At 39.3% G+C, this 15,176-nt stretch overlaps 1 protein-coding gene across 1 annotated transcript in view; it reads left to right on the top strand.

Annotated features, from left to right (window-relative positions):
• RecQ4 (RecQ4 helicase) overlaps positions 1 to 15,176 on the top strand; it is a 398,588-nt gene that overhangs the window by 13,946 nt on the left and 369,466 nt on the right. Inside the window, exon 2 of the mRNA XM_090378321.1 lies at positions 2,874 to 2,907. Within this exon, the coding sequence (XP_090234447.1) occupies positions 2,874 to 2,907 (34 nt within the window). The remainder of the gene's footprint in view (positions 1 to 2,873; positions 2,908 to 15,176) is intronic.

The following is a 15,176-nucleotide window of genomic DNA, read 5'->3' as shown; positions in this document are numbered from 1 at the left end:
ATTTTAAAATATAATAAAATATAAATAAAATTTAAAATACAATAAAATTAAAAGCGATAAAACATTGACTGAAGCTTTCGGGGGCTTCCGCCTCCTTTCTCAACAACAATGATGTTTAAGCAACACATCCTTAAGTAACAGGCTCACAGCACACGTGGCTGACCAGGCACATGCTCAATGTTTCTTCATGTGATCCGGAAGTGGCCGGGTGCATAGGTTCTGGGACCGTAAGTGGTTGGAGAGTTTGTGGATAGGCTCGTCTGAGAACAATAGTATGAATAGGGACAGGGGTGTTCAATTTCACCCCCTGCTGGAAGCCGTGGTCCTGGCAAAAGACGAGCGTTTTATATTTCCACGTTCCCGAGCCGCTTCCGGTTCTGGATCACATGAAGAAACATTGAGCATGCGGCTGGTCAGCCACGTGTGCTGTGAGCCTGTTACTTAAGGATGTGTTGCTTAAACATCATTGTTGTTGAGAAAGGAGGCGGAAGCCCCCGAAAGCTTCAGTCAATGTTTTATCGCTTTTAATTTTATTGTATTTTAAATATTTTATTTATATTTTATTATATTTTAAAATTTTTATCATATATATTTTTTTGTAAATCAGTTTTTTGCATATATTATTTTACAGTGTAGTATCGTTTGGTACATTTTATAGTTTTCAGCATTCAACTTTTCTAGATCCTGTTGACAGCAGCGTACTGTCATTAGTGTCATTAACAACCTTGCCGACCTTCGTATCGTCTGCAAGCTTTAAGCCTAATATACCATCATTAATGAATATAGAAAACAACAATGGAGCCAACACTGAATGCTGGAGGACTCCACTAAGAGCAGTATCTATTGATTACCACCCTGTCTTGTCCCACTCAACCATCCCTTTATCCATAGCAGCAATTTGCCTCCATTGCCACACTGCTCCAATTTGTGCAGCAGTCTTCCATGCGCAACAGTATCAAAAGCCTTTCTAAGCATTAGTAATATATTAGTAATGGTAAATGATGCAAGAAAGCAAGCTTATGCAGCTTCAGCAAAAAAAAAAAAAAAAAAAACCACTTCCCATTTCATCTATTCATTCCTCCAGTAGTTTGTCTAGTTCTTCCTTGTATTTATTTAAGGTATCAACTTCCACAACAACAGTTGGAAGTTTGTCCTGTTAATCAACCACCCTTTGGCTAAAAGCAAACTGCTACATATCTATCCTGCACCTTCCTCAGTTTAAATTTATGCTCCCTCATGTGTGTAGAGCAAGAGGAAGAACCCTATTAGCTTGAGTTCTTCCTTGAATTTATTTAAGCTATCGGCTTCCACAACAACAGATGGAAGTTTGTTCCAGGAATCAACCACTTGCTGGCTAAAGGCAAATTTCTGCGTGTCTATTCTGCAAATGTCCTTTCTCAGTTTGAATTTATGCTACCCCTCATATGCATATCTGAGAAAGAGGAAGAATCCCATCAGCATTGAGCTTGCTCAATCCATTCAAAGCCTTAAACGCCTCAATCAGATCACCTTGCAGTTTCACATTTCCATATCCTTCTCTGTTATGAGCAAAGTGGGCAACAAGAATCCATGGGTGTATGTTGTTTATTGTGAAGCGATACGGAACGTACACCCTACATACAGCACTTTTAAAATCAACTATTTATGAAAAAATACCACTTTTGGATTGCAGCTGGTATCAATTTCTTCATAAAGACTAATCAAACCAAAAAAAAAAAAAAAAAAAAAGGCAATAGCACAGGGATTCTGCTCCTGTGTGAATAAATAACTCGAAACAAATAACAGTGTGAAATGACATGTTGTTTTCTGCATGTGGTAATTTTGCAGCTGGAATCCAGTAGGTTCATCTTTTAAAATGAGATGACAGAGCTTTACATTGGATTTGGTTAGAACCAGGTCCCTCATAAGTCCTCCAATTCTTGTTGAATAGGGAAATGGGTCACTTTACTTGAACAGACTAACAGGGATTACACCCGTTCTCAGGGTGTAATCGCAGTTAATTTCATTTACCAGATTCATTATCCAATTCTAGATCTTCTCTGGAAGGTGGATTGTGAATTGGCAGGTTTTTTCTGTGTGTGTGTGTGTGTGTGTGTGTGTGTGTGTGTGTGTGTGTGTGTGTGTGTGTGTGTGTGTGTGTGTGTGCACCTAAGCAATTGAGGATGGTATGTTGAGATGCACTATAGCTTTCCAATCCACGTCTTATTTAAACTTTGCTATATCTACCATACAGAAGTAGTGGTCATCATGGATGTATTCTAGATATGAACTTTGACTACCACACAAAAGGCAGTCATTGTACTAATGTTAATATGTAACTACCACAGAGGAAATGATGTGTCCACAACTTGTGGTCATCTGTTGGCATTCCAAAGTTTGCTTCATATGCACTGCAAAACTTGGCACCATCAATTATGTTGTGCTTTATCTGCTACAGATCTATAGATTATCCTTAATCATAGCAGAATAAGTCTAGAGATGAATTACACCTTCATTTGGTTGTCACAGCAAACTGCAAAACAAAATGAGAACTTAAATACTGCAGGCTGTTACATATCGCAGTATTGGTACACATTTAAACAGTGCATGTAAGCATCACAAAAACATAACCTTCAATTTCCATCAAAATATTGACACTACAGAAAAACCAATGGCACCGTTGAATTCACAAAATGCTTAATAAGAAACAGTTAAATATAAACAACTTTTTTTTGTTACATGGTGTAATATTTGTTATATAACCATATATTGATGTAGGCAACAGTATTTATAATTTCTGAAAGTATTATTTCATGTCAGATCAATTTCCTTTTGTATAAATTTTTACTTTACATTATATTTTAATCTTAATATTTATAATTCCATTTCCATAGGATGACCTTTTAAGTGCACCTCCATATATTCAAGGTGAGTTAACAAATATTATTATACTTGCATCCTTGATTAATATTTCCACAAATATTTTCAAAGGGGTTTATATGCAAGGTGATTCAAAATTTGTGTAACCCAAGCTGTAAGTGTAACTTTATTATTGGAAATTTTATTCTAATTACTGTAGTAGCATGAATCAAATTCTATCATATCCTCATTATCCGTCATCCTGAGATATCCATCAGTTCTTGTTCTGTTAGCTTTCAGTCCTTAGTGCTTGAGGTTGTCAGACATTCTCTCAGATATGCCAGACTGTACTTGCTACCTGGGAGTTTAAAACGCTGATGGAACCGATATTCCGGTGAAACTCAAGTCAAGTGGACTAAATTTCGGCGAGGTCCATATGGTCTGTGACAGCCAAATACTCTGCTTGCTCCTTCACAATGGTGGTACTGTTAGTAATTCTGAGTATAACCCCATGCACAAGCACACTGGGTGACCACCCAGGTGTGAACCACCGTAAGCAGGGGTCGAGGTGTGCTGCCCCTCTGTGTTACCAGGCAATACTAGGTGGTAGACGACTCATCAGCCGGTGAAATACCACCACTTTGCTTATTGGAGGCTTGAAGTAGTGGAACCCATGTTTAGTTTCCACAGCTAAGTTCTGGCCAACCCTTCCCCATCTCTTCCATCATGCATTATGAGTGATGACTTTTGGGGTTATGATGGACATCGTGGCAAGATCCAATCTTACATTTCGAGGGTAAAGCTCTAAAATGGTGTTTGCAGGTCTGCCGCTAGTTAGTACACCAGACCGAACCTATTGGTAACTCTTTAGGAGGCTTCCGAATCAGCTAGTGTATAATCTTGCTACCTCACTCTGCCATATAGTGACTGGAGGGAGCCAGAGTATGTGTATGCAAGGGACATTGTCGAGGCTACGTTATGTCAAGGATCTGGGTATATTCTTACCATGTGTACGCCACATCCAACAACTTCATTACTTCATACAGCATGGCCCCCCCTACTTTTTCTTACTATTGAATACACCACAAATTGTCAAACTAATAGAGTAAGCTTATCTGCGAAAAGATCCAAACCTCCCAAACACTTCCTAGTTCATTTCACAAATATACGTGGTCTCAATTCTAATCACAACGATGTCCATTTCCACTTGCAGTCTGCCAAACCCCATATTCTTTTCCTGACAGTTATCAGTTGATTCAACTTCTGCTCATCTCAGTTGCCTAAATTATTCACTGTATGATTCCTTTTGCCTTAAAGGTGGTACTTGTGCATTTGTCCATTCCAATATTCCCTGTCAGAGACTTGGTAAGAGAATCTCCTCTTTTTGATCTTCTCTGGCTTAATCTCTATCTCATTCTGTCAAATTCATCTCTACCCTTCTCCCAACTCCACTGATATTCTTGAACTCTTTGACTTCCTCTCTCTACAACTTGACTTTCTCCAATCCAACTTTCCTAACAATGAGGTAATTTTCCTTGGTGATTTTATTAATGTTCACAACTCCAGCTGGCTTCCGTTTTCTATGCACACCGACCCAGCTGGTCGAGATGCTGAGGCTTTTGTAATTACTAATGACCTTGCACAGATTGTTCATTTACGTACAAGAATACCGTACAATCCTAACTAATACAGTCAACACGCTTGATCTTTTTCTCACAAACAACCGTTCCAAGTACATGGTTGAAGTGAATGGTCCTTTAGGTGCTTCAGATCACAACTTGTCTCTTCTCCAATGGAGCCTATATCACATGGCTATTCCCTACCTCGTTTTCTTTGACATTACAAGAATGGAAAATGGGATGACCTGTGAGATTTCTTTTCCTTGGTCGGATTACTGTTTCAAAACTTCTGATGTCAATCTTTGCTCAGATCGTGTCAGTGAAATTATTCTTGAAGGAATGGAATCCTTTATCTCACACTTCACTTTAAAATCTCGTCCTGTCTCAAAACCTTGGTTTTCCAAAAATTGTGCTAAGGCTGTTCAAGAGAAGAACGTTGCATATCGTAATTAGCTTGTTTCCAATTCTTCAGTATCATTTTCTGCCTACACGAAAGCTCGCAACAATTGTGTAAAGCAATTATTAATCAGTCCAAACTAGATTTTGAACAGGCTAAGAGTAGAAAACTTGCTTCTTGGCCTAATGGTAGCTGAAAATTCTGGTCTCTTGCCAAAGCTATTGGCTGCAACTTTTGCCCATCTCTGCTCACACCTGTCAAAACCAGATGGTTCTGTTGTCACTTCAGCCAAGGATAAAGTTGACTTGCTGGCATCCCATTTTTTTTTCCAACTCATGTATTTATGATCTTAATAAAACACCTCCCACCATTCCCAACACACCCCATTCAATGCCTCCTGTGGTCTTCCATTAAAAGGTTGTCAGAAGGATTTTGATGAATCTTGATGCTAAGAAAGCTCCAGGTCTTGATGGTATTTCTCCACTTGTTCTCAAAACCTGTGTTCCTGAACTTACTCCTTTTCTTTGCTGCCTTTTTTCACTTTCTTATTCCAAAGGTGTTTTTCCTTCTGCTTGGAAATTTGCTCATATCCAGCCAGTTCCTAAAAACAGTGACAAATCCCCACCATCCAGTTATTTCTACTCTTTCTAAAGTAATAGAAAAATCAACTGCCAACTCTTAAACTACTTAGAAACCTTCCATCTGATCAACATTTGCCAGTATGGATTCTGTCAGTGTCGATCCAATTGTGATATTCTGGCTTATGTTACCCATTTGTGGACAAATTCAGTGGAAAAGTTTGGTGAAACACAAGCAATTGCTTTTGACATCTCAAAGGCTTTTGATTGTGTTTGGCATAAAGGTCTTCTAAACAAGCTTCCATCTTATGGTTTGCCAACTGTTTTTTATATTTGGTTATCCAGTTTTCTCTTTGATTGTTCGCTGAGGGTGATGGTAGATGGCTCTCTGTCTTCTAACTTCTTCACTTATTCTTGATGTCTCCCAAGGTTCAGTTCTTTCCCCCATTCTTTTTCTCTTGTATATTAATGACTTTCTTCCATTGACTGGAAATCCTATCCAAAGTTTTACCGATGATAGCAGATTGCATTCCACTTTCAATTTTGAGAATCCTTGTCCTGCTGAATCAGCTTCAACTTCTCGAATATCCACTACCAGTTCCTTAAATGTCGATCTCCAGGTAATTCTCCAGTGGGGCAAAGAAAACTTAGTTGATTTCAAGCCTTATAAGACAAGACTGAGTTTTAGATCTCACAAAAAGGATTCTGCTGCTCATTGCTTATCTTTGGTGAAACTTCGGTTTCTAGGCAAGATGATGTATCTCTTTTGGGGATTACTCTGAATTCTAATCTCTCTTGGCACAAGCACATTACAAATATTGCTTCTTCTGCATCTAAAAACCTTGGTTTTCTCTTTCGCTCTTGGCATTACTTTTCTTCCAAACAGTTGTTCACTTTGTACAAATCACAAATCCGCCCTACCATGGAATTTTGTTCCAACATCTGGGGCGGTGCCCCCAAAGCTTCTCTCAGGCTTCTAGATTCCATTCAGAAGAATTGGCCAGTTAGGTTAATGAATCACTAATTTCTAACAGTCCCTCTCCACTCACTGTCTCATATGTACTGTTTCTACTGCATGCCTTTTTTGCAGATACTTCCATGGGCACTGTTCTTCTGAATTGGCTTCTATAATTCTTGCTCTTCCTTTCAAAACAGTCCAAACATGTGCTGCCACCAGCCAACATCCATTTTCTGTCCAACTTCAAACTCACAAAACCAACTTTTTATCTTCCTTCCTTTTCATTCAACTGCCTTTTTCTGGAACAACCTTTCTTCTTTTCTATTTCCTGCAAATTACTGTCTACAGAAGTTCAAGTCTAATGTCAAAAAATATCTTCTTTTTTCTTTTGAACCTTCAACCCAAGCACAGTACTACGTACTACAGGTTCTAATACCTCTTGTGTTTGCAGTTTTCATAAAAAAAAAAAAAAAAAAAAAAAAAAATCACCAAGCAGGTTTTTTTTTACAGTGAAGATGGCATCATTTTACCAAGCACAGCACATTTATAATTAAAAATCTACAGTCCCTGGATTTTTATCTTTCTGTCTTCTAAAAAGAAGTGGTATCCACTAACAACCTTCATATATTTGAAGAATTGAAAGTCTGTATCAAATCATCAGTTCCAGTGAAAACTATTCAAACATTGTGTCAAGTCCAATCAAAGAAAAGAGTGAAAAGAATGATGAAAAGAGCTTGGAACTGCATTTGGGAAGGAGTATACTGTCAAAATTTATTGCAATCTCTGTGATAATTATCTTTATGATAAAAAATTGGAGTAAAATTGGAGAATGTACTGTGGTATATTTGTCTTTTGAATCACCCTGTATTTTCAAGAAAAGTAACAATGCGCGATTATTTCAACATTATCAGATGTAACAAAGATATTTAAAAGATAAATGTTAGTAGACATTTTCCCCTTATTCATGTATACATTTTTAAAGTTTAACTTTGTTTACTTTGATTTTTATATCTGTGATAAAATAAAATAGGTGGGGTATTTATGTTTGATTTTTAAATATTTTTGTATTAAGTGTGGTGGAGGGAAGGGGAAGGTGGATTTTAAAAGTTTTTGGTGAAGTTTCTTGATTAGGAATTAGACAGCTTTACTGGTCTTGTTAATCAGGGGCAGCCCATCCATAAAAGCAAATTACGTTTGCCTAAGGGGCCAAAAAACCTTGGCATACATCTGCTTTGAGGTTTCAGGGAAGGGGACAGCATTTACACTACATGATTTGCATATGGTGATAGTTGCTGGAAGTAGGCTTGGACTATTCCTGATATTAAAAACTAAGAATTTGCTGTGCAGGTTTGATTTGAAGGTTAAATTGAGTATTTGGTCCTTGAGGTTGTCACAGACATTCTCTCAGATATGCCAGACAAGCTGTACTTGTTACCTGGGCGTCTAAAACGCTGATGGAACTGATATTCGGGTGACACTCAAGTCAAGTGGACCCAATTTCGGCGAAGTCCGGACAGTCTGTGACAGCCAAATCCTCTGCTTGCACCTTCACGATGGTGGGACTGTTAGGAATCCTGGGTATAACCTCCCATGCACAACATGGTGGGTGACCACCCAGGTGTGAACCAACGTAAGCAGGGGTTGAGGTGTGGGTGCCACATGGAGGAACACCGCCCCTCTATGTTACCAGGCAGTTTGTTTGTTGTTTGGTTTTTAGGAGCATTAGCAACTAAGGCCATATTGCTCCGGGATATGCAGTACTAGGTGGTAGTGACTCTCATCAACCGGTGAAATACCACCACTTTGCTTATTGGAGGCTTGAAGTGGTGGAACCCATGTTTAGTCTCTAGAGCTAAGTTCCGGTCAACCCTTCCCTATCTCTTCCATCATGCAGTATGATGGATGACTTTTGAGGTTATGAAGAACGTCGTGGCGAGATCCAATATTCCTTACATTTCGAGGGTACAGCTCTAAAACGGTGTTCGCAGGCCGGCCGCTAGTTAGTACACCAGACAGAACCTATTGGTAACTCTCTAGGAGGCTTCTGGATCAGCTAGTGTATAATCTTGCTACCTCTACTCAGCCAGATAGTGACTGGAGGGAGTCTGAGTAGTGTGTATGCGGGGAGCATTGTCGAGGCCACGTTATATCAAGGATCTGGGTATATTCTTACCCAGATCGGCTAGATCCTCCTGTCAAGCATAGATGGTTGACAACTGGTTTTCTTATACAAGTTTAACTGGACTGTTAATCTTGCACTTTTTTTTTGACTTTTTCATATAGCTTGTTCTGGTGGGTGTTCCTTTTAGCATACAGCAGTAGACACTCATTATATTGATATTCCTTCCCCTTTAGTACCTTATCTCCATTTCTTTTATATCGTGATGGAATGTTCCCCTTGCTCTTTATTTAAATTACCAAAGTTTTCTGGGAAATGGTTCAGATGAGAATGCAAGAAGTATTTTCCTAGTTTTTTTGAACTTCTCCATCGTATCACTTATGATGTCCAGTTATTTACTGTTTTCCAAAAAAAATGGTTGCTACATTTTTAAAGCCAGTCCAAGCATCTCTCAGTTTGGTTTGGTATTCTATATTCAACAAATCTCATCAGATTCATTGAATAGAGAACCTAGCAGCAGCTTGTGGATTTTAGGTCCAACAAAAATTCTTGCTTTGATTTTTTAGTATGTAAGTTATGGAAATTTAGAGTAAACATACTTATTCAGGGTTTGGACAAGATGTTTCATTAAATATAGCTTTATATGCAGAGGAGGTGGGTTTCGATCTGCTAGTGTCTCATCTTGTTCTTTGAACCTGGTCTTAGAAACTGACTTGACGGTTACACTCCCGTTTTGCTTTGATTATTCCACTTGCAAAGAAAGCAAGGCATTTTTGTGTAATCAACTTTATGGTCAAGTTCTACGCACTAGATAACCATAATTCTTGTACTGAATTTTTCCCCAAAAGCTTAAAGTTTTTTGTATTTTTCTTTTAAGTCTGCTGATTTTGCTACAGGAATTGGATGCATACTTGTTTTTCCATTCCTTTGAGACTTTCCCTGGGACCAGCTGACCCAGGGAAAGTCATTTAATGACTATCTGGGTCAGTTGGTCCATTAGCAATAGTGCAGGTCCATTTTGAAGTAGTAGTAGTAGTAGTGGCATGTGATGCAAGAAAGCAACTGTTATGAGCTTATGCAGCATCAGCCAAAAAATAAATAAATAAAATAAAAAAAATAAAAAAATCACACCATTCCCTCCAAATGCCTGTTCAGTTCCTCCTTAAATTTATTTAACCTGTCAACTTCCACAACGACAGATGGAAGTTTGTTCCAGCAATTAACCACCCGCTGGCTAAAGGCAAATTTCCGCACATCTATTCTACACCTGTCTTTTCTTAATTTGAATTTATGCCCCTTTAGGTTCGTAATCTGAACAAGTGGAAGGATCCCATCAGAATTCAGCGTGCTCAACCCATTCAAGGCCTTATACACCTCAATCAGATCACCGCGCAGATGCCTAGTCTCCTAGCCACTGCAATTTGCAGAACTTAAGCCTCTCTTGGTAAGAGAATCCCTTCATTCCCCTCACCAGTCTTGCCCTTCTCTGTACACGCTCAAGTAAATCTACATCCTTCCTAAAATGAGACCTCCAGACCTGTACGCAGTACTCAAGGCGTGGCCTGACCATTCCCTTATACAGAGGGACAATCACCTCCTTCTCCCTGCTAGCAAAATTCCTATATATCATTGACAAAACCCCATGACCTGCCCTAGCAGCCTGTCTGCATTGCTCAGAAAACTTCATATCTGACTACACAATTACCCCCAGGTCTTTCATTTTCTATCACCTTAAGTGTAGTACCACACAGTTGGTACGTTTCTCTGGGGGTTACTTCTCCCCATACGCAGTACTTTGCATTTGTCAAGGTTAAACTTCAGTTGCCACTTCTTACCCATCTGCCCAAATTATCTAGATCCTGTTGTAGTAGAACACTGCCATTACTGTCATTAACAACTATGCCAACCTTTGTATCATCTGCAAACTTCGACATTAAGCCTGATATACCTTCATCAATATCATTGATAAATATACAAAACAACAGTGGACCTAACACCGAAACCTGTGGGACCCCACTAATAAGATTAGTCCACGAAGAGCAGCACCCATTGATTACCACCCTCTGTCTTCTCCCACTTAACCATCCTTTTATCCATTGTAGCAACTTACCCTTAATACCATTCTGCTCCAATTTGTACAATAGTCTTCCATGCGCAACAGTGTCAAAAGGTTTACCTGAAATCCAAATATATGATATCAAAATTATTTTTTGCATCCAGTTCCTTTGTAACCACATCATAATATCCTATCAAACTTGTCAGACAAGACTTTCCCTTAACAAACCCATGCTGTGTCTGAATTATTGCTGCAGTCTTGTCTAGATGATCCTGCAATGCATCTTTAACCAGTGACTCCATAATTTTACCACCCCAGGTGCCAAATGATTGACTGAGCGATTTCTCTTAGTGCTTTCACTGCGACTTTTTCATAGGTGAATTCTGCGTTCTCTTTTACGTTCCTCTCGTTGAGAAATCCTTTTATTTAGTAGCTCTTTTATCAAAAGTACTGGTAGAGAGCAAGGAAGGAAAGTAACCTTTCTTTATTTTTCATATTTAATAGACTAACTCCTACTAATTTCGCTTGGTCACTCCAGGCACTGCTCCTGCCTCCCCGTGGCGGGCCGGTAACCTTGGCAGAAAAGTTCATCTGCTAGGGGCTAAAAGGAGCCAAGATGGAACAAATATGTTTCCTTCTTTAGAACCGACAAGCAGTCGGCTAGACACAGAACATGAACATGACTTCACAAGCAAAGAGGTTAAAAACCATTTCCTCTGCGACCGAGTTTCCTGCATTTTTAATAATGCATTCATTATCAGAACAGCCTCTTAGTAAGCTATCCCCCTTTCTAATCCAAAAACACTTGGAAAGTATTGCAGGTTCTCCCAAGGCAATTAAGAGATTGCAATCGGGGAGACTTACTAATAGAAACTGTCAACTGCAGGCATTCTGAAAAACTCTTGACAATGACAAACTTTGCTAAAATTCCAGTAAAGGTAACTCCTCATGCAACCCTAAATACATCTAAGGGTGTTATATCTAGTTGGGACCTTTTGAACGTGACAGAAGAAGAAATTGAAGAGCTAAATGAACAAAATGTAATTGCTGTCAAAAGAATTATGACTAAAAGGGACAATATACTCACACCCACCAGAAATATCATTCTCACCTTTAGCAGTCCAAATCTACCCTCATCAGTAAAAGCAGGATATCTAAATTGTCGCATTCGTCCTTATATTCCTAATCCGTTGAGATGCTATAAATGCCAAAAGTATGGCCATTCTCAGACGGCATGCAGAGGGAACCCAGCTTGTCCCAACTGTGGATCTTCTGATTACAGTCAGAATGACTGTTCGGCAAAAGAAATGACTTGTCCTAATTGCAAGGAAAACCATCCTGCTTACTCTAAAACATGTGAGAAGTGGAAAATGGAGAAAAATTGTAAAATATAAAGTCGAAAACAAAGTTAGTTATCAGGAAGCAAGAAAATTAATTGCACCCAGTATACCTAACCGTACATATGCCAGTATTGCAAAAAAATATCAAACAATAGCCACGCAAACTGATGTTACTGTTCCATCCAACATATCAATCTCCGACTGGGCTCGAGCTGTCCTTTCTCGGGAGCAGTCCAATATCCTGAAGCACTCAGACTAAGCAAATAATACGCCTCTTACGATTCCAGCAAAATCTTCTCATTCGCCAATGACTGCTAGTTCAACTTCAAAACAGATTATTCAGGACACATCGATGGATCAAGAGTACTCATCCAAACAGGAAGATCCAATTCTTGAAATATTTGCAGAAGAAGAAGAAGAAGATATGGACACAGGTCGCCCCACCTTTCCAAAAAGAAATAAACCAAAGCCAGAACACTACAAGACAGCCATGTCAGGTACAGCTTCTTCGAAACTCAAATAATGCCTTATATTTTACAGTGGAATTGTAGAGGCTTTCGAGGCAACATCGACGACATTCAGTACTTAATTAGACGCTACTCTCCAGTGGGTTTCTGTCTGCAGGAAACCTACTCAAATTTTAACTGCTCAAATTTCTGTTTCTATAAAAAAACTACACAATCTATCGAAGAGATCGGAATACATCTGATTCTGCTCGTGGTGGTGTAGCTATTTTGATTAAACTCAAAGATCCCTGCTAGCCAAATCATTCTTCAAACCCAAATTGAAGCCGTTGCTGTGCGTCTGATTACTCAGATTGCGTTTACGCTAGTCTCAATCTATCTCCCACCAAACAATACCTACTCTTATAAATATATCGAAGAACTTTTAATACAGCTACCCTCCCCAATCTGCTTGCTAGGGGATTTCAATGGCCACCACCCTTTATGGGGATCCTCTAAATTAGATAGACAGGGCCGACTAATTGAAACTACTAGATAAACAGAACCTTACCATTCTTAATAGTGGTACACACACCCACATACAATTACCTACTGGACAGACTTCTGCAATCGACCTCTCAATTTGTTCTCCGATACTGTTTCCAGTCATTCATTGGTCCGCTATGGATGATCCAATGGGAAGTGACCATTTTCCAATTGTCTGTAACCTGCTCACTACACAATCACCATTAGACCAACCCTGCAGAAAATGGAAATTTTTTCTAAAGCCAAATGGGCCAAATTTCAATCAGCAATCATTTTGGACAAAGAAACTCTTCAGCCACAACCTATAGATAAAGTAACTGATTATATCACATCCCGTGTTTTAGTTGCAGCAAAATACTCAATTCCATTATCAAACCCCCCAACCCGACGGCACTTCAACTATTGTTGGAACGAAGAGTGCACGAAAGCAAAGCAGGAAAAAAATAAAGCATTCAATTTATTCCGTCGATTTCCAACAACAGCTAATTTAATTAGCTACAAGAAGCTAAGGGCAAAAGCGTGGTTCATTCACAGGCAAGCCAAGAAAGATTCTTGGACTCGGTTTGCATGTACTATCAATAGAAATACCGACTCCAGATTAATATGGAAGAAAATTAGACAGCTTTCTGGGAAGTTTCCAAACATCCCTTCCCCAATTCTTTCGTACAATGGGCAAGAACTCTCTGGTTATCTAGATATAGCGAATGCCTTGGGTAAAACTTTTGCTGAAGTCTCTGCTGCATCAAATTACACTCCGAAATTCCAAAAAATTAGACCTCCACCGAACAGCGGCCCATCATCTTTAGAACCTCACTCTCACTTCCGTATAATCAGCCTCTTGAATATTGTGAACTTTTACAAGCCATCAGAACAACACGAAACAGTGCAGCTGGGCCAGATGGCATATATTATGTCATGCTGCAGCATCTCGATGAGCAAAACTTACAAATCCTGCTAGTCTTCTTTAACCGGATCTTCCTGGAAAATATTTATCCAACCTCTTGGCACCATGCTACAGTTTTGCCCTTTTTGAAACCTGGAAAAGATCCTTCCAATCCTAATAGTTACAGGCCAATCTCTCTGTCTAGTTGCTTTGGTAAAATTCTTGAAAAAATGATCCACAGTCGACTCAGCTGGATCATTGAAACTGAACAACTACCTAGTAATTGTCAACATGGCTTTCGCAAAAATAGGTCCTCTCTAGATCTGATGATCAAGGCTGAATCTGAAATTCGCAATGCCTTTGTGAAAAATGAACACCTTGTCATGGTCTCCATTGATATAGAAAAGGCATTCGATACTACCTGGCGGTATGGCATTCTCAGTGATCTACATAATCTTGGTCTGCGAGGCAACCTGCCTATATTTATTAGGAACTTCCTCCAGAGCCGTTCTTTCCAGGTTCGATACCAAAACTCCCTATCTTCTACATTCTTGCAGGAAGGAGTACCACAGGGGTCGGTTTTGAGTGCAACCCTATTTGCCCTTAGAATTGATTCCATTTCAAAAGAACTTCCAAATACTGTAGAAGCCTATCTTTATGCTGACGATCTATCCATTTCTTGCCATTCTCAGAGCATGAGATCTATTGAATGGCAATTGCAAATGTCCCTCAATAAAATTCAAAAATGGGCTGATTTCAATGGATATCGGCTTTCCCATCAGAAAACAGTTGCAGTCCACTTTTGCAATCAACGTAAATTACATATAGACCCCGAACTTCGGATATCAAATGCCACCATCCCGATTGCCAACAATATTAGATTCTGGGATTAATATTAGATAGCAAGTTAAATTTATTTGAGCACATTAAAGTAATACGTACTACCTGTCTTAAAAAGCTGAACATGCTAAGAGCTCTATCTGCCCAGTCTTGGGGAGCAGATCGTACAACTTTGCTGCTCTTATACAGAGCACTGATTAGATCTCGGTTGGATTACGGTGCCCCAGTTTATGATTCTGCCCGAAAGAGTGTATTGCGCTGGCTCGATCCTGTACAACACAATGCCCTGAGGATTGCTCTTGGTGCTTATAGGACATCACCAACCTATAGTCTATATATTGAAGCCCATGAGCCCCCTCTGTACCTCCGCAGAAAAATGTTACTACTTAAATATGCAGTCAGAATACAAAACTGTTCTCCGCACCCCATCCAACCATATCTCTTTAATCCACCATTTCATAATCTCTATAGAAATAAACCAAATAAAATATGACCAGCAGGCCTATGGCTCCTTGAAATAGCACAAAATTGGAATGTTCCTCTCCAGAGTAGGCAGCAC

The sequence above is a fragment of the Mastigoproctus giganteus genome, chromosome 7, assembly GCF_048544385.1.
Source record: "Mastigoproctus giganteus isolate SK-2022 chromosome 7, ASM4854438v1, whole genome shotgun sequence".
Classification (NCBI taxonomy): Eukaryota; Metazoa; Arthropoda; class Arachnida; order Uropygi; family Thelyphonidae; genus Mastigoproctus; species Mastigoproctus giganteus.
This window is presented reverse-complemented; position numbering and strand designations above follow the sequence as displayed.